The sequence below is a fragment of the Protopterus annectens genome, chromosome 2.part0, assembly GCF_019279795.1.
Source record: "Protopterus annectens isolate FY-2018-M chromosome 2.part0, PAN1.0, whole genome shotgun sequence".
NCBI classification, from domain to species: Eukaryota; Metazoa; Chordata; order Ceratodontiformes; family Protopteridae; genus Protopterus; species Protopterus annectens.
The window spans coordinates 953,204,468-953,231,304 of record NC_056728.1 but is presented as its reverse complement, the minus strand read 5'-3'; the positions used below and the strand labels follow the sequence as shown (position 1 = coordinate 953,231,304).

Genomic DNA, 26,837 nt, shown 5'->3' with positions numbered 1-26,837 from the left:
CTAGTAGTGCATTTGAACAATGCTATGTCTGGGAGCAAAAAAGGTACATTGGTTGTTTTTGATCCGACTGTAGCAGACAGGTTAAAACTGATATACACAAGAGGGAAATTTGTGGATTTTAATTAATAGTTGCATTCAGTCTTATTTGCCATTTTAACTTTCTGTTTGTTCTAGTAACAATAAACCATTGTCTCCCTGTTCTGAAAGATAAACTCTATCAATCACAAAAAATAAACATTTATTGAAACCAGGGCGTTTAAGTATTTGTTTATAAACTGAGTTGGTTAATTTGGATTTTTAGATCTCATTCAATTTAGGCTTATATATAATGACTTGCAGTTTAAGCATTTTAATATCTGATGAAGTCTATAGACAAGAGCGAAAGCGTTTAGATTGATTACAATTTTATATTAGTAGACCTGATTCTGGATCCTTTGTGTATTTTTACATTCAGTGTTTTTTTTTACATTCAGCAAACTGTATGTGTTTTGGCTGCCATTTGCCATCTTCCAGCTGTCTTGGTTCACTGGAAGAGTTTGGTGGTGGTTGTGTTGGGGTTCAAAGCTTGAACTATCTTGCACTACAAGAGTTGTGAGCAGATGAAGTTATACCATGTTAAAATGTGAAGTTCAGCTTTACAGCCACTTCAGAATTATGGACACACCTTTAGTACTAGGTACAGCTAGGAAAGGTCCATAAAGACCATTACTTACAGCTAGCCATACCTCCTGTATTCCAAATTCATAATGTCAGGTAGAACCGTCACAGTGCTCTGTAAAAACAGCCCCATTCCCTTCAGCACAATGATACAAGAGTGGTAAAGTCTTAACTGCATCCAAGATGACCTGGGATTAACGTATGAGCTAGACTCTGGAGGAGGCAACAAGGGAAAGTGGGAACAAGGTGTAGTCTCCTGCTCAGAATCTGGGTGGGAGTAAAAGTGTCCCACTCTTGCTGCACTGCCAGCATCACTAAAGAAAGGGGGGTGGACAACACACACTGTACTGGCTAGGGATCTGTACACTGCCCTGGCAAGCCACATTCATGTGGTATATTTCATTGAGGATCTGCAGAAATGCTCAAATCAACAGGAGAAGGCATAACTGATTATCATGTCTGTTATTATGTCTATTAGCCATAGGAGAATGTTTTAAGCCCAGAAAGCACAGACCTCATCAGTCCTGCCTTTATGATGATCACTGAGAAGCGGGGAAGAGAAGTACTAGACAGCAGAGAATGATTGTTAACAGGAGGGGTAAGTTGGCAGAATGGGGAATTTGTTCAGTGACATCAGTTATGAGCTTGAAACTACAAACTCAGATCATCAACAGACGCATGAGGGAGCAGGTGGATACACCACTGGCTAACAAGATGGCCAATACAAGTTGTGTGGGTACTGTGCTAATGGTCCATCATTAGGTGTAGGGAACCTGATGATTTATATGTGGTTGAGGATACTGGCCACTACTGATACAGTGAGGAGTAAGTGGGCTGTAGCCACCATCTGCTACTACTGCAGTCCTTGGGGGGCTGGCAAGGAAATAGTATGACTGAGGCTGGGTTAGGTTTCTCCTTTCTTTGTCAGTGGAATTCTACAATGAGACCAGAGTGATTAAGTTGTGAGTGTCACTTAACCTCCCACCTACAGAGATCAAGTGTCAGAACTGTATGCCTCCACCAGTTGTACATACTGTGCATTGTTTTCCCTTAGTGAAGTGACGGCAGAAGTATTTACAGACTTTGGTAGCAAGATGTTTTAGAATCAGTAGTCTCCCCAATGATCTCTCAGCTTGCTGCATGCATAGGTAATAACTTCCAGCTTAAGCCCTTATAATCACACAAGTAAAAAGAGTTAGTTAATGACTCGCAGCCACAGTCCTTAGAACCACCTCCCTGGATGAGGACAGGACAGAGAAGAACATATAATGTCACAATCATTCTGAAGAGGGGAAGCATTTTACAGACATTTTTTAAAACATTTTAATAGAAGTTATCATTTTTCCCCAAAGAATAGCAACTACATTTGGCACTTTGAGTCCAGCCAGCATTCCATCATCTTGAGCCATTTCTTTCAGGTCACAATTATTAGTTAAAATATTGCGTTTGTTGTAAGTCATACTTCCTCAGCAGGAAAACTCTGTATGATTAAAACCAAATTCATTAAGTTGGAAAATATTATTACGCACTTTCTAAAAGCAGAATAAAGGTAAATCAGTTCTTAAATCACAAACTTACATTGTAATTGACGGCTACTACTTTGCCAAAACAACCACTTGTCTTCACAGGCACTGTTTGAGATAGGAACTTTGAAAGCCGCTCAAATGCATATCAAATTATTTTTCTAGTATGTTTTGTACTAGCATGCCCATCAGTAAAGAACTTAACTTTTGTGAAGAATTAACAAAAACTGCAACAGCTGCTCTTTTGAAAATGTACATACCTCTAGATTTATAACAAGGAATTGAAGTGGTACATTCTTCCTTCACATGGGGCTTTGTCTTGGGGTTGCACCCTCCTGCATGTTGCCCTCTGTGATCCATACATAGAACAACCCTGTACCAAAGGCCCTGTCCACATGTCACTGTGCACTGAAAAAGAACCATATGGGTTAGTTAGCAATAGAAAACATTAAACAAGATTGCATCATGAGCAGTGTTTATCAGGACAAGAAAATTAAAACAGGTAACCATTCTAGAAGAAATCTGGATTAATGCAAACCAGTACAAAGCCATAACATAAAACATTAGAAAAAATGTTGTCTGGGATTTCCCACTCACAGTAAGCCATTCTGAATCTGAGACTACCAAATTGTTGAGGTTTCCAAAAAGTGGAGGTCTCAGCTTGGAAGGTGGTATCACTGATAGGTTTGTATGCTGATGCAGCAATCTGGACAAGCAGTTAACGCTAATTAGCCATGAGTTCTCCCCCAGAAATACTGACAACTTCCAATTTACTCTGTCAAGCAATTCAGAAAATCAGTAGCATAAAATTTCATTGTTGGAAGAAAAAGCGAATGCTGTCAAAAAAAAAAGTTATGGTGCAGTTAGGTTCAGCAGGGATTTGAAGTAGCGGTGTGTTAATGTATGCATGTGCATCTGTATGCTGGTATGGGCATGAGTGAAGCTGTGTGTGTGTGTGTCTGTGTGTGTGTGTGTGTGTGTGTGTGTGTGTGTGTGTGTGTGTGTGTGTGTGTGTGTGTGCGCGTGTGTGTGTATTTCTTTGCCTGTGAATCTGCCAAGGTGGTCATATTACGAGGGTTAGGCAGGGATTTTAGAATTAGAATGAGCGTGGGTGTGTGAGTGAGTGTGTGTGAGTTTGTGTGTATGTGCATTTATTTAAGCATGCTTGTGGATGAATATTTCCATTACTGATTGAGTGTGAGGGGGTTGCTTGTTTCTTGATGGGTGAATGCTTGTGTGTGTTTGTATGGCATGCATGTAAGTGCATTTGTGAAAGCCAGGGAGTGTGTGTAGGGGGGCCTTTGCCAGCACGATGCATGGGCTGTCAAGAAAAAACACAGCCACCGTCACATCTGACAGCACTAGTGGTAGTTAGAGAGACATTCATAGGCATGTCAATGAGCAAATAATGAGGCCTTTCTCACTGTAGCCACAGCTGTCTCTGAATCACATTTTCTTACAATTGCTGAAATCGATTTACCTATACTACAGTAGGCAATTACTATGAGTGGTGAAGATTTCTCTGAACCTTAGATATGGTTTAACTCCAGGTAACGAGAATTTCACGAGTAGTAGGAGCACTGGCAAAATATGCTGCCACATAAAAGTAAGTTTTGTACAGTGGATGCTTAGTGCAATTAATACTTCGGCAAACGTGAAGCATGAACAAACATAAGAATACAAATTCGACATATAGAATGCTTTCAAAATGTGAGGAATAAATAACATTGCACATAATGCTTAGGTCACATTATTTTTAAGCTCTTTCTTTTCCTGTGCTGTTCTTTCCTGCTATAAACATATCCAATCATTATGAAAGGGATTTTGTAGTACACAACTGTTTAACAAAAAAGCAAATATGTGCTGGGAACACCTTTTACCCTCTTTTAGTCATATTGACAGAACACTGTCAGATATGGGACAGCAAAGGGAGTTCACCACCGTAATATCCATATACAAAGTGTGTGTGTGTGTGTGTGTGTGTGTGTGTGTGTGTGTGTGTGTGTGTGTGTGTGTGTGTGTGTGTGTGTGTGTGTGTGTAAAGAATACAGTAAAAGGAATGCAACTGAGACTGCAGCCTGAGTCTGCGTCTATAAACTAGCCTATATACAGTGTTAACAGAGGTGGTGGACAAGTTACAGCCTCAATAAAGAGAAAAATCATTGTTTCATCTTTCCAGGGGGGACTTTTTTTATCTCTGTGTCATCTTCAGGCATTTTTGCCCAGTTCTCCTTGTCCACACAAGGTCTACCAGCTACTCCAATCCCTGGACTGTCTACAATTTTAGGAAATCCAGCTCCAACCACGGTTCTAAGTTTCTTCTATTCTTTGCACGATAAATATCCAAAAAATGAATAAAATAAAAAACGCTCTCTTTATTAAAACCAAAGCGTTCAGGAATGTCCTTTCTTTAGTGTTTAATTCAAGAAAGGTGTCCCCTCAGCTATTGATAAATAAAGAATATTATTCAATCAAATGTATATTAAAACTGAAAAGTCTAGCAAGATGACGGAGATCAATAGCTGAGGGGACACCTTTCTTAGGGATTGGAGACTAGGTCCAATACATTTATTCAGCAAACATATTTATATTATTTCTTGACATTTTTGAACATTTTCTATATCACTATGGTTGAATTGAAACTGTTAATGTTTAACGTCTGTAGGACATATTTATTTATGTGCAGTCACATGTTTATGTGTAGTTGAAGGGGTCTTTTATGTACATTTTTAACATTTTTAATATATTTGGAAGTTTAAGAGTTTTTAACATTGGCACAGGATTTTATTTTAAAGTGTAAAACACTTTAGAACACCCGACTGCTACAGGGTTAATTGACCATGCCGCTATCCAGGCTTTGGGTGTTCGTGTGGAATAGGATACAGTGGAGCTTATTAAGTTCAGTACTGTTGCTTTAAATGCAGACTCCACTACATAGTGCTGTTACATATACTCATAACTGACAAGGTGGAGGTGAATTGTAACAATTAGTCAACAATGATAGAAACAGTTCAACTACTTTTTATGACTAAAGGACAAAAAATATTTTTCCAATTTGGATATTGTAATTATCAAAAGAATGTTGGTTACTACCCGAGTATGGACAGACAGGTAACATCAACTGTTTTATTTCAGTCTGCAAATGTATCAGTTGTAACGGACTGCATTTAACTAGTTATGTTTCCAGCTAGCCGTAAAGGTTTGAAATTATACTAAATCAAATATGGATTTAATGTTTTAGTGAAGGTTTGTTAGAACCTTGGGTTTAAAGCTGTTGTAGTAAAGTCCAAAATGTTGAGATTATTGACTGAAGCATTGCATTTGGAAATGTGAATGTAAACAGGATTGCAGTAGTGTTTGACAATGAATTGCAAAGCTATCACATTGAAATGGTTGGTAATAATTCAATGATTTAATTGAAGGAGTGTTAATTAGACATTGGGTAGGGTATCTAAAGAGTTGCTTTACACTTGAAACTTTGTCTGAGGAAGTCTCACTACCAGTGAGACGAAAAGCGCTTTACGTAATTTTTGTTGTTTGCTGTTTTTAAATAAAGAAGTGTTCGTATTGTGGACTTAGCTACTAACTATGACTTGACTTTTTGTGGGCTTGTGTTTGGCTGCTGGGACCTTCCTTTTGCTGCAGTAAGGAGTTTTTGGTTTGGCTTGTGCTTTTACAAGAATGTATCCCTCCAGCATGTCCTATTTATTATGATGAGGTTTAGGTCACTACAGCCTGTAGCTTGGGGAGACTGAGATTTCTTTAAGTGGAGCATGTCCATTAATTCCGGGTTTGACATAGCTTTGTATGTCAGACAGAGGTTTCCTCAGAGTAAGTGGTATGCGACCGAGTAGAGTTTGAGTTTCTTGAGCCGGTCAGCATAGGGCAATTGTTTGAAGCCAGCAGTCCTCTTGGTGAGGTACTTTTGGGGCCTCTCAAGTTGTTGTAGGTGTCTTGTGAGGTACATCCCAAACAGGGCATTGTATTCAATGAGGGGTCTGATAAGTTATGAGTAGAGGGGAATGATGACTTCCTTATTTCTAGATGCGAACCCTTTTGTGATTAAGTGGGCCATGTAGAAAGATTTTTCTGACCACTGTGGCAATGTGGTTATCAAAGGAGAGGTTACTATCCACTTGGGTCCCAAGGTCTCTTATCACACTTTCTATGTTAAGTGAACTTCTCCCTATTTGGTAATTCATGGGCACCATGTTTTTGCCAAAGGGGATAACAATGCACTTTTTGGCATGTAGAATAATCTGCTTACACTAAATCAGCATGGCTTCTTATCTGGGCATAGCACATCCACAGCTTTAATATCCTATACAGATACTGTAAATAGGGCTAGAGAGGAAGGAACATTTGCAGCCAGTGTATTCCTTAACCTCTCTAAAGCCTTTGATGCCGTTCTCATCCCTTACTCCTCAACACACTGTCCGACCTAGGCTGCTCCCATGCCACTGTGCAGTGGTTGCAAAGCTACCTACAAAATTGGAAGCAAGGTGTTAAATGGTAAAACCAACTCCCCCCTTCTTCATAGTGCTACAGGAGTCCCTTAGGGCTCCATCCTAGGTCCCCTACTGTTTAATATATTCACAAATAACTTACCTACTTCCTCTTCCGCTGGAATGCTCATTCAAGATGCAGATGATTCCATCTTAATCTGTAACTCTAGCTCTCTTTCTGAACTACTCTTTAACACTCAGAAATCCTGCACTGCCATTGAACCCTGGCTCACTAATGCACAACTTTTTCTTAATCCCCCAAAAAACTAAACTTATAGTTTTTCACACCAAAAACACTACCCTTAGCTCCAACCAATTTAACATTTACTCAGCTGACAACACTATCATCAAAAGAGTACAGGAAACAAAATTACTGGGTGTAATTATCAGTAACAATCTTGCCTTCAACCTCCGTATCCAACAAAACATAAAGAAAACACACAAGAAACTAGGACTTCATTACAGAAACAGGCAATTCCTAATCACAACAACCAAGACTACCCTGACTAAAACTTTCCTGCTGTCCTCCCCATTTTATGGTTCCTCACTATACTCACCAACCTACAAAACTCCACTAAGTCCAAAATGGAACAATGCTATAATAAACTTGAAAATTCACCGCAAACTCCAAATACCACACACACCACCCTAAATCACTATGTGCGCTCCCTAACCAACTCGCATATATCCAGCTATCCATTATGCACTAATTTGCAAACTCACTGCTTGCCCTGCCCTTGACAAGCTCGTAAAGCTAGTAAAACCCTACATGCCAAACAGATCCCTTAGATCAGAGGACAAAACCTGGTAGCAATCTCTAAACTCTCAAAAAGATCAGGGCATTCTCTCCCCTCAGCCACCAGATCACTCCTTGGCTTACCACTCTTCAAAGCCTCTTTAAAAGTACACCTCAGTAATATGTCTCTGTACATGCACAGCTGCAGGTTAATCTTGCCTCTATCTCAGATTCCTCTTCTCCTCACCTGCCCCACTCTTTTTCTCTTTTGTCTCTTTTACTCCCTTTATATATAAGAAGCCTCAACAATTACTTTCCTGTCTCACCCTAATCTCAGCCAGAACTCTCGTTCTGTCTCTCTAAACTCCCACTAAGTCTGCATAGGATAATAGGAGGTTACTAGGCTATCGACCTGGATGTTATTTCAAGCCTAGCCGTTTCATCTCAATGTAATGCCCGCGATACTCTAGTCAATATCCAGGATTGTATTTATTATTGACCGTCCAAGCCCAAGAGGATTGTGGGTGCTATTCCTGGTAAGAATTTACAGTACCTAATCTACTCGTCCAGGTTCCTATTGAACAGCATCATAGAGCTGCTCTGTTTCACATGAATTGGCAGCCTATTCCAAAGATGTAGCAGTCTCTGGGAGAATCTGTCCCTCCAGCACATCCTATTCAAGTCACAGGGCATATTCAGGTCATGGAAATGGGTAGCTTTAGTCCTGTTTGATTTATGGATGTGCAGCAAATTCATTAGGTTTGGGTCGGAGATTTCCCTGTAAACCAGGTATAAGTCTCCCTTAAGAAGTTTATATGATATTCAGCATAGTGACAGGGAATTCATTTGGGCTGTGTAAGGCATGTGCTGGATCATCTTAGTTAGAAACCTCTGAGGTCTCTCCAGTTGCTGTAGGTGCATTTTACGGTACATCCCAAAAGGGGCATTATACTCAATTAAGGGCCTAATCAGTGACAAGTATAGAGGGTTATAACCTTTACTTTAGAGGCAATGCCTTTGCTAATCAAGTGTGCTACATAGAAAGCCTTCCTTACTACAGTAGACAAATGGTGGTGAAAGTTAAGGTCACAGTCTGCTTGTGATCCCATATCTCATACCATGTTGTAGGTATATAGGATATTGTTAATTTGATAGTGTGAAGGGACATTGTTTTTGCCGAAGGGAATAATGATGCATTTCTTTGCATTCAGTTTGAGACCATGACTAAGACACCAGTCGATGGTCTGTGTAAGACCCTCTTGAAATATACTGACATCATTTCAGGATTCAATAATTGCACCATTTGCAGTCATCTGCAAATGTGGTCAGTCACAGCCCCTTAGTTTTGGCCTCAAACTCTGAGAAGTATATACCAAGCAGTAGGGGGCCCAGCATTTACCCTTGTGGGACCCTGCTGGTGTCTGCTGGCTGATGTGGAGTCAACCACTTTGATAGTATGTAACTGGTTTGTGAGCCAGTTGGCAACCAATCTTACAAAAAAGGGGTTTACATTCAGTTTGCCAAGTTTATCAATAATGCCTGAGTGTGGGATTGTGTCAAAGGCCTTTGCCAAGTCATGGTATGCTGTGTGCACAGATGTGCCCCGTCAATGGCCCTGGGTTTGGAGGTCACCTATGTTTTTATTTATGAGGTCTATGATAACACATTCCATGGCTTTACAGATGAGGCTGGTCAGACTTATGGGTTTATAATTCCCTGGGTCTGTTGCTAAGCCACCTTTGTGGAGAGGAATTATTGTTGCTGTTCTCCATTCCACAAAAACAAAGCCAGTGGTTAAGCTGTGATTGAATAAGGTACATAATGGTGATGCTAATTCATGTTTTAGTTTCTTTAGAAGACAACCTGGGATGCTGTCTGGTTCCATAGATGCTGTGTTTTTTTGCCTTAGACAAGGCTCTAATGACCTGTCTTTGGGATATGTATGGTGGGGTGGAGTTGGGGGCAAGGTTTCAGATAAGTTTGGAGGAGATAAGGGAGTGAATCTTTCACCAAATCTGTCCACTAGCAGGTTTGCTATCTCTGCAGGATCAGTGTGTGTGATACAGTTAGTTACTAGTTTGGCAAATGCTTGGGTCCTACCTTTTAGGATATGTACATAGCTGTAAAGGGCATAAAGATTATTGTTGGCTATGACTGCTACGTTTTCCGCAAATTTAGCCTTGGAGGATTTGGCATGTTGTCTTATTTGCCTGTTGAGGCTGAGGAGGGTGCTTTTCCATTGTTGTGACCTTGCCTTAGTTTCCTTAGACAGCAATGTTTTGCATTTGTTGTAAAGTTTGTTGATGTTTCCTTAGACAGCAATGTTTTGCATTTGTTGTAAAGTTTGTTGATGCTGGATATCCACCAAGGCGTCTTTTTTTACTTGGGGCTCTGGCTTTGATTTTCTCTAGAACAGCTGAGTCTATACACATATACAAGTGACTGTACCATACTTTAGTGTAAGCTTTGGTATAGTTACCACTTCCAACTGGGGGTGGGGTTTGGAATGCATTTATACCTTCCCATAGGAGGGTGTAGTTTGTCTTGGTGAAGATTTTTAGTCTTAACATGCCCTTTGCAAATTCTGGTGTTAGTGCCAGTTGAAGGTGACTGATTTGTGGTCAGATATAACAAATGAGGGTCCGACATTTGTGGTGGTGCATCTGTTTGTGATGTTAGTGAGGACCAGATCTAGTATATTTATTCCTCTTATTGATGGTTGAACAATTTGTTCCAGGGCATTTGAATTAACAAAGTCAAGGAACTTTGGCACTAGGGACTTAAGACTAGAGTAGGTTTCCCAGTTGATGGTGGGATAATTGAAATCCCCCATGACCAGAGTGTTTGGCTAGTTGTATTGACTCCAGTTTGGTAAATTAGGCCTCCTGTACATCATGATCCATGGAGTGGGATCTATAAGTAGCTATGACTTGAATGGGAGTCTTGCCCACAGTAATCTGAACATGGAGTAACACCTGAAACTGATGAAGGGTACCATAGGACAGGGGTGCCCTCTCTCTCTCCCCTCTGATTCATCCTTTATATATAGCCATTACCCTGCTATCTGACAATATCATCTGGATATTTAAAATATTTTTTGTATATTATTCTGAGGGGTCTATAAAAATAAAATGATTATTTAGAATTAATTATAATAAGAGAATCTTCAATTTACTTGCAGACAATATCATCTTATTTTCACAGAACCTCAGAACAGTATACCTACGATATTTGAAATATTAGGCAGTATGCTCAGATAATGGCATAAAGTCAACAAGAAAAAGACAAAGGCCGTAGTGCACAATTACATCCCAAATAGATTTAGTTCAGCAGTACCCATTTCTTTGGAGGCACCAAAGAGTTAAATACTTGTGTATTTGGCTAGAAACTGATCCAAACCAGGGGATAAAAGATATGTGAGAAGTGATCCGTGTGTGGCATAAACTGTAGCAACTATTTGCTGCAAATGTATCAAGAAGTTTGAAACAGTTTAAAACAAAATAGCTTTTTTAACACCTTAAGCACCTCAGTTTGTATGAGCTGTAGCAACCGTTAAATGGCAACCAGTCAAGTACAGATGTAGATAGCAGGGTTCAGGCAATAAAGGTGTTCCTGGCACCACTTATTTTATATGTAGGACAGGCATATTATAGGACACAAGACAGGAACACATGGGGAATGATCAGTAAAGAGATTTGAGAATGTATATGGCATGAGAGAAAAAGAAAGGCTGATATGAAGAGGACAGTGAGGAGGTCATAATGTCTTGTGCCTGGAGTCATACTATACAACGGCTCGGGTGTGGCCAAGTTACATTATGCAGAATGAAGGAAACCTGCAAACTGGAAACCAATGCTGATGAAACAGAGATCCAAGGGAATTTAGGGAGGATTTCAGTATGTTGGGTTTTTGGAATCAAGCAATAAAGACAGGATATTAAAACTGCAGATAGTTTCATATGTGAAGAAAAATTAAATATAGTAAAGCAACAAAAGATGCAAAAATTAGCTGATGAAATTAGTTCAGACGAGGACAGAAAGGGTAAGAAAGAGAAGAAGACAGCAGCAAGGAGAATAGAAAATAAAACATAAGCTTCTTCAGACTGGTAAAATAGTGAAGTATTACAGTTAAATATCCATTAAAACCATAAAAATTCACTGCTAATCATTAGCGGACCAGAGTTCCACTGTGGCGACCCGTAACTGGGAAAAGCCGAAATACTATGATAGAGTGATCCACACAATTTAACAAATCAATGTCTCAACTTCTTTTTCTTTCACACCACCATAAGACCTGGAAAAACGCATTTGACAGTAATAATAATAAGTGTTTCAATCACGGTTTTACCGATCTAAAGAAGTTATGTTTCACGGTTAGCAAGAAAGCGCTTATTTTGTAGGTGATTTTATCAATAAATGTTTGGCTTTTACCACTGTTTTATAGTCTATTATGAGATATCAAGTTATAAAAGTTTAGTGCTTTAGCCAGATGAAACAAACCAAATAAAATGTCAACCAGAAACAAAACAAAGAATTTTTGTTTGTATGGGACAAGATAGAAATTCTGCGGTGGTGCAGTGGTAGCGTTGTTGCCTCACAGCAAGAGGTTCTCCCGTTCGATTCTCAGCTGGAGTGCAGGGAGTGCCTTCTGTGTGGAGTCTGCATGTCCTCCCCATGGTTGGGTGGGCATTCGAAAGACATGCGTAAATGGGCGTGCCTTCGTTGAAGGTTGACTGTCGAGCTGCCACCTCGGCGTTCCTGAAAATCTACTGCCAATCATTAGTGGACCGGAGTTCCGCTGTGGCGACCCCTAACCAGGAAAAGCCGAAAGACAACAATAACATGGGACAAGATAGAGATGTGCAAATTCAGCGGTTACTCAGCCATGGAGAATAAAATACCTAATAACTCTGAATCTGTTGCTGGGACTGATGAAAGCTGCATAACCGAAACCGGTTTGATTTGATATATTTTGCGACATTATATGCCTTATTGGCATCCATTCTTTAATAAAAGAATTTACAAGCTGCATATGCTGGCCTCTGGTGTTTTATCTGTTGCTGGGACATCAGTAAAATCCATGTCAGCAGTAATTCTGAATAATGCCACAAAACAAAATATACTATTATGTATGTATATATCTGTGTGTGTGTGTGTGTGTGTGTGTGTGTATAATGTGTGCATCTGTATGTTGTGAGAGAACACTGAAGGAAAGTTTTGGGGGGTCATTTAATGATGCCCTGAAACAATAGAATGAGAAAGACAGGAATGGTAAGACTGTATTTATTCAGCGTGATAACATAGCTGCACACAGAACTTTACATAACATTGATATAATATTTAAATATGATCATAAAAAGAGAATCAGTAAATATTTAGTTTAAATTTGCTACTGTGAGTTGCTTTTAGTTGGAGATTTTTTACTAATCTGGAATTTGATTTAATAAAACCTAATTAGTATTAAAAGAACTTTTATATGCTTTTCATAAATCCTAATTTTTTTGGAAGGGTATTTATAGTCAAACTTTTAAAAGTGAAATGCAAGCTAACATCTGTTTTAATTTGTATTACCATAATGTTGATATGCCGTGGTGGTAATGGGCGTAGAAGGCGAAAGTTACCTCACAACAACAGGTTCTCCATTTGATTCTCCGCTTGCTTGGGAGTGCCTTTCGTGTGGAGTTCGAATGTCCTCCCCCGCAGTTAGGGTAACGCTCGAAAGATGCGCAAGGTGAATGGGTAAAAGCCGTTGAAGGTTGGGTGTCGAGCTGGCAATCATTAGCGGACTTGAGTTCCGCTAGTATGACCCCTTACCAGGAAAAAAAGCCAAAGACAAACGACTATGATGTTGAGCAGCAAATGCGTTGCTACTAGTAGTATTCTTTTGTAATGCAACAAATGATGTGTACAAGCTTATCCATGGTAACAAAGGAACACATCTACCTAAACTGCCACTGCAGTAGTTCAAAACATTTTGGGAATCATAATTTCTCAAAAACGGGGGACATAATTCCAACACCCCTTGCTAATAGAAACTAATATTGCTATCTATCAACAATAAGGACCCTATAATGAACTTCCATCGCTAGACTCCAAATCTGAAATATTATCTACCAAACTCCAAATTAACAACAACAAATCTATCTACCTAATTTGTATATATCTTCCCCCTGGAAACAATACTCATATTCTAGAAAACTTACTTAGTTCACTTTCTAACCAACTACCCCAAGAAACCATTATACTTGGTGACTTTAACATTGACTGGATAACCTGTTCATCCCAGCACCCTACTAACCACATAAATCTCTATGGATTCTCTCAATTAATAACCACTCCAACTAGAATCCATAAACCAAATAGGAAAGAAACAACTCTTGACTGGATCCTTATTAATAACCACCCTAGCATTTATACTCCAGGAACCCTTCCTGATAATATTAGTGACCATATGCTTACATATGTCATTAGACAAAATTGCACATCCCAACTACCCATAAACTCAACACATCCCGCTCAAAAAAATTCTTCAACCCTGATAATTTCCTGAATGAATTGCAAGCATGTGACTGGTCTCCACTGACTCACCTTGCACTTGATGAGGCAGTGACCTACTTTAACACCAACTTTCTAAAATCCTAGACTATCACGCTCCTTTTTGCTCTACTAGGATAAGATCCAAATCTGCCCCATGGCTAACTAAACAAACTAAGCAAAAAATGATCCTAAGAAATAAAATATGGGCCAAATGGAGAGCTACCAAATGTCCATCTGATCACCTCCTCTTTAAACAATTAAGAAATGCCACCAAGAAAGATACTCTTAGAGATAAAAAGGAATTTTATCTTCACCTTCAACAAACCAGTCAACAAACCCCTCAAAAATTTTGGTCTGGTATTAATAAACTTCTTAAACCAGGACATTCAACTACTCCTACCCCTTCAGGCTTCAACCTCAGCAATTCCACCCAGATCCCAGATGCCTTTAACAATTATTTTACAGAAGCCATTCAAACTCTAGCTAATTCATTACCCACACCTACTGCTTCCTTACCTAATACCTCTAAAACCTCATCTAATACCTTTCATATTCAACCTGTCGCTACATCTCATATTTTTAAGCTTCTCAAAAAACTTAAACCTTGTACCCCATCTGCTGACCAACTCCCATCTGAATACCTACAAATTGCTGCAAAAGCTATAGCCTACCCCATATCCATACTTATTAACAGGACTATCTCTGAAGGAAAAATCCCTACCTTATGGAAAATATCTCACATAATTCCTCTACATAAAGGGGCTCTTCTACTGAGCTTTCAAACTTTCGCCCTATTGCCTTACTCTCCATTATCAAAGATAATGGAAAGATGCATACACAAACAAATTCTCAACTACCTTCTACAAAATAAACTTCTAGCCAACTGTCAACATGGCTTCAGACCTTTCCACAGCACTACAACTGCCCTTCTTTCCTTCACTGACTCTATTAATAATAATCGAAATAACCTCTTTTCCTCCGTGACTGTTCATAGACCTGTCAAAAGCCTTTGATATGGTTAACCATAATATACTTCTTGACAAACTAAATCTCTATTCACTTGACTCACAAGCACTTCAATGGTTTAGGAGTTATCTCCAAAACAGGCAACAAGCAGTGCTTTGGGACAATAACCTATCTTCTTTACTCCCAGTAAATATTGGTGTTCCACAAGGCTCAATCTTAGGTCCCCTTCTTTTGCATTATTTATCAATGACCTACACTTGAACATACCTCAAGCCACCTGCATTCAATGTGCTGATGACTCAACTTTAATCTGCACTGCAAAAAATGTTCCTCCCTCCAGTCCCTCACCCAAACGGTTTTCCAAAATGTAGAAAAATGGTTTTGCAACAATGCCTCCTCCTTAATCCCAAAAACAAAACTACTTTTTACTCCTACTCACAAATCTCCCACACCATTCTTCACTATATCCTCTAATAATGCTACCAATATTAACCCAGATATGACCACTCGCCTATTAGGTGTAACTATTGACAACCATCTTAATTTTGATGACCATATTAACACCACCATTAAAGCTGTTAACAACAAAATTGGTACTCTCTATAGAATTAAACCCTTCCTTACCCCATTAGCTAGAAAATACATTGCCCAGACCCACCTTATCTCCACCCTTTTCTATGCCTCTGCTATATATACTAAATTATCTAAAAATAACATTACCAAACTCTCTACCTGTTACAATAGTATAGCTAGATTCAGTACTGCTACTCCCCTCAGAACTCACCACTGTCTTAACCTCAAACAACTAGATTGGTTAGAACTGAATAACCACCTACTCTATCAACAGTTACTTATCATTCATAAGACCCTTTTCTACCCTGATAATACCCCTAGCCTTACTAAATTGATCTCACCCTATAAAAACCTAGCTACTCGCTCTGCTAATAAACTCCTAGTATCCTTGACTAAATCTTACAATAAAGCTGTGGACTCACTATTTTCAAATACTGCAGGAAAAACCTGGAATCAACTCCCTCATGAAATATCTAACCAAAACTCTACCTCTCTTTTCAAAAAACATATCAAAGAACATCTTAAAACTCAGTGGCTTTGTCCTTGTGCTAACCCTGACTGAAATTGCTTCTCCGCTACTCCTAACTTTCCTCCCCTCCCCTGACTATGCCTCTAAATAAGACTTTCAATTTTTGACATTTTACATCTTAGAAATAGGCTATACTATAAATTCTTTGTCTCATTCAATTCTATCTTTGTGTTTTGCATATCTGTTTTTGTTAGACTAACTGTATATGATGCATATCTATATAATTGTCTGTTTTTGTCATTTGTTTTTAAACAAGGCTACCTTTGTACTTTGTACTTTTTCATTCATATCGTTGTTTTGTTTATATTTTTTGTTTACTGCTAGTGTTGGAGCTTTTCTCCCCGGGCCTCTACTGAAAACGGATGTATGTCCAGCTAGACTAGCCCGGTCAACAAATGTAAAATAAAATAAATAAATAAATAAATGCCCTGAAACAATAGAATGAAAAAGACAGGAATGGTAAGACTGTATTTATTCAGCGTGATAACATAGCTGCACACAGAACTTTACATAACATTTATATAATATTTATATAGGATCATAAAAAGAGAATCAGTAAATATTAAGTTTAAATTTGCTACTGTGAGTTGCTTTTAGTTGGAGATTTTTTACTAATCTGGAATTTGATTTAATAAACCCTAATTAGTATTTAAACAAACTTTTATATGCTTTTTATAAATCCTAATTTTTTTTGGAAGGGTATTTATAGTCAATCTTTTAAAAGTGAAATGCAAGTTAACATCTGTTTTAATTTGTATTACCATAATGTTGATATGCCGTGGTGGTACGGCGGTAGCGTTGTTACCTCACAACAACAGGTTCTCCCATTTGATTCACCGCTTGGCTTGGGAGTGCCTTCTGTGTGGAGTCTGAATGTCCTCCCCACAGTTGGGTAGCGTTCGAAAGACATGCGTGCGTAAATGGGCGTGCCTTCATTGAAGGTTGGGTGTCGAGCTGGCAATCATTAGCGGACTTGAGTTCCGTTGTGGCGACCCCTTACCAGGAAAAAGCCAAAAGACAAACGACCATGATGTTGAGCAGCAAAATGTGCTGTTACTAGTAGTATTCTTTGTAATGCAATAAATGATGTAAGTATGTTTTTTTATCCATGGTAACAAAGGAACATAATTCACCTAAACTGCCACTGCAGTATTTCAAAACATTTTTGGGAATTGCACCCTCAAAACGGGGGACATAATCCCCAACACTCCCTTGCTAATAGAAACTAATATTATTGTCAGCTATCAGCGAGGAAAGGAGAACTTTTTCAATACAATGCACAAATATCACACAAAAATAGCATACTGTACCTCTCAACAAAACCATAAATAAAAGTGAGACAAAGGCCCAAAAATAGGGACAATTTTTAAATATTGCTCTTACAAACTTAGAAAGTTGATGGAATAACAGGTTTTGCATTAATATGAATTTTCTGAAGGGTATAAAGTCTAAAATTCAAGTCTCTGTCATTATTTTCTAACTTCAATCTTTAACGATTTGCCACTAATTTGCCAGAAAATAATTTTTATGAAAAATGGACCACAAATATGAGGCAAAAATCTATACAGTAGAGAGGTATGCAAAACAGTGATGCCACAATGCCTAGATTAAAAAAAGTACTAGTAATAGTAATTCCAAGCAGCCTTGATTGGCAGCTGTAACCTAATCTAAGGGCCATCATTCGATGGTTGAGAAGTCATTACTCTTGTCAACAAATTATGCAAGTGACCACTGTAAACTTTAACACTAAGTGTGCAGTTTGTAGCTTATGCAGAACTAATTATCTTAAGCATTATATCACAATGTTAGATTAATTGAAAGATAGTGTAACAAAATGTACTGGAGCAGTGCACTTCAGGCAGAACATATTAACTGTAAGGAGGTCAAGGACAAACCTTACAGTTTTCTTGAAATAACTTTGTTGACAGATCAGGGAGCGGCTGTAGATAAGGCCTACTTGAGTTTTGACACATCTGTTACATCTCCAAATAGAGGAATATAAAGAGAATCATGATGACATGGGACAAAGGGTCACAGAACTAGTATGGGCATGAGAGAAAATTCAGGGAATATACCATCCATGGGGATTGTAGAGAAACTGTGTACTCAGGGTTGTAGAGAAGAGGGAGGATTAAACAAACTGGTGAAAGGACGAGAAAGGCAATCAGACTTTTTATGCATGAAAAGCTAGCAATTAGGGCAATGAATTGAAAGGAAGAGATAGGGAGGTAGAAGAGCCTTAGTACAAAGCTGAAGATCAGCAAAGGAAGCGATGGTAGCAAAGGCACAACTTGAACTCTATTGGCAGAAGGGACCAGAAAGAAAACAATGCAGAAGGAAGAAATGGGATGGCAGATCTGGAAAAACTCAGCAAAGATTGGAGGGAAGTCACAGAAGTCTAAAAAAATAAACTGAGATACTGAAACAATAATCTGCTTCACTGTTCACAAGCAAAAGTTATGGAGCACCTTGCTAGGAGTGAAGTGAGGTGTATGAGGAAACAATGGATAAACACTAGAATGAGATAGAGAAAGCTGAAATAGAACTCACTGTGCTTAGAGAAAATGATTGGGACAGATATCCTGCCACTTAGACTCCTCAGACATCTGTTCTGTGACAGAGATTTTCACAGCCAGTGCAGAAATATTTGAGGAATGGAGGACACCAAGTGTGGTACCACTATAAAAGAGTGAGCAGAAAAATTCTATGGAACTACAGGCTTTTTAGTTTAATATTAGAAGTAAGCAAAGTCATGGAAATATTCTGAGTAGGAATTTGTTAATATGCTGACAGGAAAACAATCTATAGGTCAGAAACCAGTATGGCATCAGGACCAAAAGGTGCTACATAATATTTTTACTAGATTATAGATAAATGTGATATAGGAATACTAGTACATGTGGTCTACCATAATTTCAACAAAGTATTTGAACTGGCCCCATGTTTGCAGTTGAAATGAAAAGTGAAGGGCCTGGGAGTAAGAAAAAGAATGTGGAACTGGATTGCTGCATGTCTGAATTGGTAGGACACAGAGTGCTGAAAATAAGAAGGGCCACACCACAAATTATGTCAAGGATCACTGGAACACCACTTAGGACTGGTCTTAGTTCAGTGCCCTTCAGTACGCTTGTCTCAGACGTATCTGGGGAAACAGACAACAGAATAAACTTCAGTGATAATATCAAAGTAAGTGTGACAGTGTGGGATGGTGAAAAGTCTAAAAACACATTTGGAAAACCTTAGTGAGTCGATAGAAAAATAGCACTTCAAATTCTGTGTAGACAGAATAGATTATTGCACTTAACTGACAATGGCCTTTATAAAAATAATCTGCTGGTGGAAGTGGAACTGATATCAAATGAAGAAATGTAACATTCCCAATCTGCCAGGAATCCCTTCCTTTTTTATGTTTCAAACCAAGAATAAGAGAAAAGAAGCAGCAACTGTGAAATATTTCTTACCAGTGACCACTCTTGTGCAAACCACTTGGGACAATCAAAGATATTGCATGGCTGTACAGTGGCCATCTTTAAGGTGTACATGCACTTCCACTCTTCTACGGGGATTATGGTCCCTTGGATGTCCTCCTCAACACAGGATACCGTGCGAGTCTGAATTCCACCCCCGCATGAAGAGGAGCATGATGTCCATGGAGTACTCTCCCATCTGATAACAAAAAAAGGAGGAGCTCATATTCATGTTACACAACGTTACACACCCCATCTCATTCAGTTTTGTGACACATACCCTTCTAGGTAACACAACAGTAAAAAAAACATGTTATGAAATGTTATATCATCTTAGCAGAAACTGACCATTTACCCAAATCTATGGCATGAATGGGCACTTTTAGCATTAACCAGCGATACAAACCTACCTTTGGAATTGTGGCCATAAAATTCATCCTTGGTCTCATAAGACACACATTTCTCAGCCTGTCTTGATGGCTTAGAAAGTTCATATTAAATCTGGGTACATCTGAGATAATGTAATACTACTCATGAAAGCAAAACAATCATGAATGTTATTAGACTACATGTGTCAGTGTGTCAAACAAATCATTAATTTAAACCATCTAAAACTACAATTTTTTCACTTTAGTGCTGCTACCACTCATGGACAGTAGCCATGAAAGGACACCGATACAAATTTGAGCTGGATCCAAGTTGATGACCTTCCCTAGCTACTGCAAGTGATATGGCATGCATCCATCTCCCATTTCTTTATAGCCGAATTCAACACACAACTTCAATTTTGTTACCTGCAGTATCCTTTCATCTTGTTCAGAATGTCACTGTCTGTGTCCTGCTAATGAAACCTGTAGTACTACTTTTTGTCTTAATTCATTTTAATGCATTAATATAGCACAGTATTTTGAAATGCATACATCAGGTTTCTGGTTTTACTGCCAGTACACTGAATGACTTTTCACTGACATTAACTCTTCAAACAAAAGCTTTTTTTCTTATACAGCCATATACACCTTGTCTGTATTTTTTAAACAGAAAAATCAAAGCTAAGGTAATTGCTTATTATTCAGTCATACAGTTCTGCGGGTAAGAGCTTACTCAATAGTCTCTACAGACAATGCTAAAGTTCTTTGGACAGCAGTACCCCCCCATTTATGTTAATATAATAATTCTGATGATACACTAAATGGATACTAATCACCACAATATTGTGTCAAAATCAATCATTTCCTGTGTTACTGGGGTAGTTCATCTTCAGTGTTTAGAATGATCACAGAGTTTGTATACTCATCATCGATTTCAGGGCCTAGGCAACAAGTGGAAGCTCTCAGGGTGTGTATCCCATCAAAAACACTCACAAATCGGTCTGATTTTTACTCAAGGCTCATTTTTAATTTCCAGACATTTTACTAAGTTTCTGGAGGTGGAATCTGCTTGAAACTGACAGAAACTTGCAGTATGGAGATAGAAGTTGCCTTGCTTGCCTTATCTGAATAGGCAGATCTTCAGCAAAGGAAATTCCACTATTATTCCAGGGCTGTAGATATACCAAGTGTAAAAGATGCAGACTACAAGTGGAAGTTTGCTACTTAAAGACAAACCTACTATTTGTGTGATGGCCTTAGTGGAAACCATAGTACAACTACTGCTCTTCTCCCCTTTACCAACCAGGTTAACCAACTTAGAAACAACAACAACTTTGTATCAGCCATATTTTTAGATCTGTCTAAGGCATTTGACATGGTCCCACATAACCTACTTTTAGACACTCTATCCGCCATGTCCTCTTCCCCCTCCACTACTGCCTGGTTCAAAAACTACCTCTCTGACAGAAAACAGTCAGTCAAATGGCAAGGTGTACTATCACCCCTACTACACTCTACCATAGGTGTTCCACAAGGATCAATACTGGGGCCTCTACTATTCACTATTTTCACCAACAAACTACATACCTCCACCCTGCATGCATCACTGATACAATACACAGATGACTCAACCCTAATCTGCTCAGCCCCATCCATAATTACTCTACAAAAGCTAACCCAAGAGTCCTTCTGCTCCGTGGAAAAATGGATTACTGATATCCAACTAATTCTAAACTCCAACAAGACCAAATTACTTCTTTTCACCCACAACAAATCCAGAAAAACACCTCCTTCCTTCACTATCACCTCCAAAAACAGAACCACAATCTCTCCCTACCCCTATACTAAGCTACTTGGTGTTGAAATAGAGAAGGACCTTAATTTTGATGTCCATCTCTCTCAAACCATTAAAAAAGTACATAAATAACTAGGAACTTTATACAAACACAAAAACTTCCTATCAAACCAAGCACAAATCACCCTAGCCCAAACCCACCTTTTGTCTAGCCTATTGTATGCATCACCAATCCTAACCCACATCAGGAAAACAGACCTAGACAAACTAGAATCTTGTTACAATAAGATTGCAAAATTCGCCAATAACTCTACTTTTAGAAGCCACCACTGTCTTGCCCTAAAGGAGCTACAGTGTTTAGAACTCCCTCAATTAATCAGTTACCACCAACTAGTGCTCACCTTTAACATACTAAACAATCCCCATAAAACTCCAGCCCTAAACCAACTACTGAACCAATATTCAGCAAACCGTCCACTATGCTCATCCAATAAACCCTGCTCTGTATATCCAAAGCCAACGATATTGCAGGGAAAGCTCTTTTCTCTCATATAATCGCTAGGAAATGGAATAACCTCCCCCAAAATATCTCTTCTGCATCATCTATCTTACTGTTCAAAAAGTTACTTAAGTCACACCTCTTGCGATCCTGGCTCTGTCCTTGCATCACATAATGCTTTCCTGCTCTCCACCAATTCTTCCTACATTCCTCTCTTCACTGCTGACCTTCTCTTTAATACAGTTGCCAAACACTGCCATATATGGCCTACTATGTGTAAATTGTTATGTCTTCTGCGATATATCTTTTGATAGCATTGATAAATCTGGAGTTTTTCTCTCCCAATTTTTGCCATTTAGGGTCTAATATGTTTAAATTAAGTTTGCTTGGATGAAACCATTGTAAATTCTCTACTGATTGTAAGATTTTATTCTTTTGATTGTAAAATTATCAGTGTACATATTATTTGATGTGGAGCTTTTCTCCTCGGGCCTCCTCTGTAAATGGACCTCATTCCAGTCGGACTTTCCCGGTAAACAAATGTAAAATAAATAAAAAAAATAAAAATACTGAGTCAATGGGGAAGGGGTACAGCCAAGAAAAACTGATATGTATGATGGTGCAATCAGTCTGGAAAACCTTTTTTGACTCTACCTTTTTAAACATTCATGTGGTTACCTGTGACTCAGTAGTTTGTGCCATTAAGGAAGTATATTTTTTCTTATCTTCAGGTTAAGGATTTTTTAAGTAAACTTTTGATGTTTTTAAGTATGCAGCCAAAGTCTACAGGAAATGGCTTTTATAGCTACTAGTGTTACTACCACCAGTAATATAATGTATTTATTATCCTTTCTGGTATATCCATTCTAGTAACATGCAGTATGTTTTATGTATCTTTAAAGCACCTTTCAAATAAGAAGCGTGTCTCATATAGTGTGTATGTATGTATGTATGTATGTATGTATATTTATATAATGCTATAATGTCCAAAGTATGGCAATTGATATTACTTTAGCCTGCTTGTGCCTGCTCACTTTAAAGTGTCCCACACACAGTACTTTCCCTCCTGCTTTTGGAATTCACAATTACAAAGACACTTATATTTTAAAATAAAATAATGCCCCACACCAATGCATCCCAACATATCATTGTGCCATTATAAACTGATCTATTTCTTCAACTAACTTAATCACTTACAGTTCATCCAGTCTCAAAAACTGAATCTCGCCTTTTTAGCAATATAATAGTTTGTACAACCCTTCCATGATCCCCTATAAATAACATCCATGACCACATTAATAAGCATATTCATACTTGCAAAATTTTGACACTACAGCTAAGTTTACAGTTTATGTGAATTAAGGTTTTCATCTATCTCTTTTAACAAACCTTACAGTTTAAACTGCAGATTTCATTAATGCCTCTATACACTAATTCAACCTTTCATTATGCATTAGTTTTATATCATATCTGCTCTTATTATTACTGTTCATTTGCATTATTTAATTCACCTTTAAATGTTAATGATCATACTTATCTACCTCAAAGCTTCTGTAACTAATTCTCACATCCATTGACATTTTATAATATTCTCATGCGCGTAGCGTACTAAGTAACTATATTAGAGGGCCCAAACACTACAATATCCTCCGACTGGCATTAATCATCTGACCTTCTACCAATATATGCATTCTAATTATTTTTCTAGTATGCCTCCTAACAGATTTATGTAAAACTTTAAATAAGTCTATCATCTAGTAGTAAATTTGAATTATATAAATTTGTAACTGAACAGAATATAATAAAACCACCTATTAATTACATATCACATCTAATTGCCATATCTGTTCATAGTTTTATTACTCCCATGCGGACAGTGCAAACCACTGCAAAATGTTCAGAGGGATCTCATACTTCAATATCAAACAATAATTCTGAAAAGCAGATTCTCTTTATGAACTTTAGTTGTGTTTAAAGCAAACATTCTTCTAAAATATTTTAATCAACACTCACAAACTGTTACTAACAATCTTACAGTATAATCTGTATAAAAATTAACACTGTGCAATAATGTGCAAGAAACCAGCATTTGATCAGGCAATAATGCTGTGGCATCAGCCTGTCAATGCTGTAGGATTAAGTACATGAAATAATACTGTCACTTGTAGTACACTTATAATTCCCAACATTCCTGGTCAACAAACATCTAAATAAAATAAAAATAAATCAAAATGATATCATCAGCAACTCCTCTTAAAAAATAAACATACACTTATATTGAACAGTAAAAAACAAAGCAGGAGGTAGCTGCCACAGCTATGTAGAATAACAGCTTTATTATTAAACGTGGTGAGCGCTTTCGTGGCACCAGCCACTTCATCAGACAATCAAAGAAGAGTACAACACAGCATTTATACCAAGATTTTCATTGCCATCAACTACCCAATTAATCCTTAAAACCATATACCTAGTATAAAAAGTTTTATACCTAGTGTGAAAATTTTTAAAAGCTTAAAATTAAAAACAGCTTGACAATAGAAACAGCATATCACGTTATATAACTTAATACATACAATATAAAAGTATAAAAATATATAAAAAAATATATAAAAGTATAAAAAAGTATAAAAGGTCGAGGGGGGGTACTACCTACTATTTCTTTAAATCTCTATTTAGAAGAATGGGTTTAGTATTAATAGAGATTTAAAGAAATAGTAGGTAGTACCCCCCCCAATAAAAGTCAGAAATTAACTATAATATTGGGGAAAGCTTAAAACAAAGACAAGGGAGGGGTAGAGCCTATTTTAATGAACGCCCTATAGAGAATGATTCTCAAACAACAATACCCCGAGAAAGATATGTACCTTTGTCTATACATTATACGTGTCATGTCTCAGGAATTTTGAATATTGTTAGATCAAATTGGTCTATTTTAAATATAGATGATGATATTAAGAAAGTAGTGGGTGTACAACCAAATGTTTTTAAGAATAAGAAGTCATTAAAAAGTCAATTGTGCTACAAGGAGAATAAAAACAAATATGTTGAGTCATCAAACATGGGCTATGGTACACATAGATGCAATAGTTGCAATTTTTGTACTTTGGTTAATAGTCTATAAGTATTTAGACATCCGGTTACAAATTATGAGTATAGATTTAATTTACGGGCCACTTGTAGAATGAGGAATTTAATTTATCTGGCTTGTTGTTGTGCCTGTACTTGTTTTTATATTGGTAAAACTAATAGGTCCCTCATGGAGAGAATGAGGAATCACTCATATTGTATGAATGTAGGAGATTTGCGTAATGCACTTGCCAAGCACTTTATTGAAATGGGAACTTCACATACCTTTACATTTATGGTAATAGATTTGATTCAAGTAAATAACAGGGGTGGTGATATAAGAAATTTTTCTGAAAGTAAGGAATTACACTGGATAATAAATATGTAGGCTGATAAATTTCCAGGCTTGAATGGAAAGGTTTCCATCAAGCCTGTTTTAAAGGCACATAGTGTCTTTAAATAGAGCTTTTAAATTAAGTGTTTTTAATGTGCAATTAATGATGTCATTGATTGTTTTATTAGTTTTTGAAATTGTATATAGTGTGTTGTTTCTTGTTCATTTTTTGGTCTGAAGAAGCACAATTGTATGTGTGAAAGCGCTTACCTATCATTGATTAAATATTTTTTAGTGATTGGCAGTCGAGTATCTGTGCTTTTGTACTTTCAACATTGTATCCTGACTTCTTAAGCACAGTTTATTCCTTGGAGAGTATTAGTTTTGTATTTTTTTATTTATACTTTATTAGCAACATCATGTCTTATAATCAGAATCATCAACTTCTCAAACTTCCACTCTTCTAGCATACCTGGCCAAAAGCCATCAAGCCATGATTAATTATTTCAATGGCTAGGCCAAAGTCCTCCATATTGAGCCTTCTTCATACCTTCTCATCTTTATCTCCATTTTCCATTCAAGCCGTACTCTCTATTTTCTTCCAGCATAAAAATATTTCCTGTTTTTGTATTCGATTCTTCTACCATCATTGTATGTCACCTGCCTGTTTTTATTCAATTTCTCTTTAAAAGAGCTACCTTAAATGCAAAAAAGCAATATTTGCTGAAGGTTTTACATGATTATTAAAACTAGATGCTTTATATTAGTGAAATCAGTCTCATTGTATATTTATATTCAAAAAAATACAAACTGAATTCTGCATTACGAGTTCCTTTATACATTTATGATTTCTGAATTAAGTTATATTTTGCTTTATTAAAATATGGAGCTAATTTCAGAATCAATTTTTATCATAGCTGAAATTATTTGTATTTATACTCTTAAAGTAGACTTTTTTAAGCTCACAACATGGACTTGATACACATAACATGTACCCATTTACTATTTTAGCTCTTAACTGGTTATATCTGTGTTGTAGGTTAAGTACAAAGTTTGTTTTCAAGAGATTTCAGATGTCTAGGCTTACCTTCTAAGTGTCATGCTAGCTGACTTTCTGTTTATGGCTGTCAAGTCATATTATGTCAATATTATGCAGGTAAAAATAACAGATGTTTTTTTTCATTTTTGACTGTTGTTTACCTTGTTTCCATAAGCATTTTTTTCTTTTTCTCTTACAGAGTTTCCTGTTTATCTCATTTTCTCCTGTCCCCATGCAGTTTTTC

The 26,837-nt window shown here is 37.6% G+C and overlaps 1 protein-coding gene across 1 annotated transcript in view; it reads right to left on the bottom strand.

The window, feature by feature from the left end:
* The window catches only part of ADAMTSL1 (ADAMTS like 1), a 4,128,157-nt gene that overhangs the window by 1,824,335 nt on the left and 2,276,985 nt on the right, over nucleotides 1-26,837 (bottom strand). The window contains exons 11-12 of the mRNA XM_044061207.1: nucleotides 19,487-19,691; nucleotides 2,441-2,588 (exon numbers count right to left, since the gene is read on the bottom strand). Of these exons, the coding sequence (XP_043917142.1) occupies nucleotides 2,441-2,588; nucleotides 19,487-19,691 (353 nt within the window). The remainder of the gene's footprint in view (nucleotides 1-2,440; nucleotides 2,589-19,486; nucleotides 19,692-26,837) is intronic.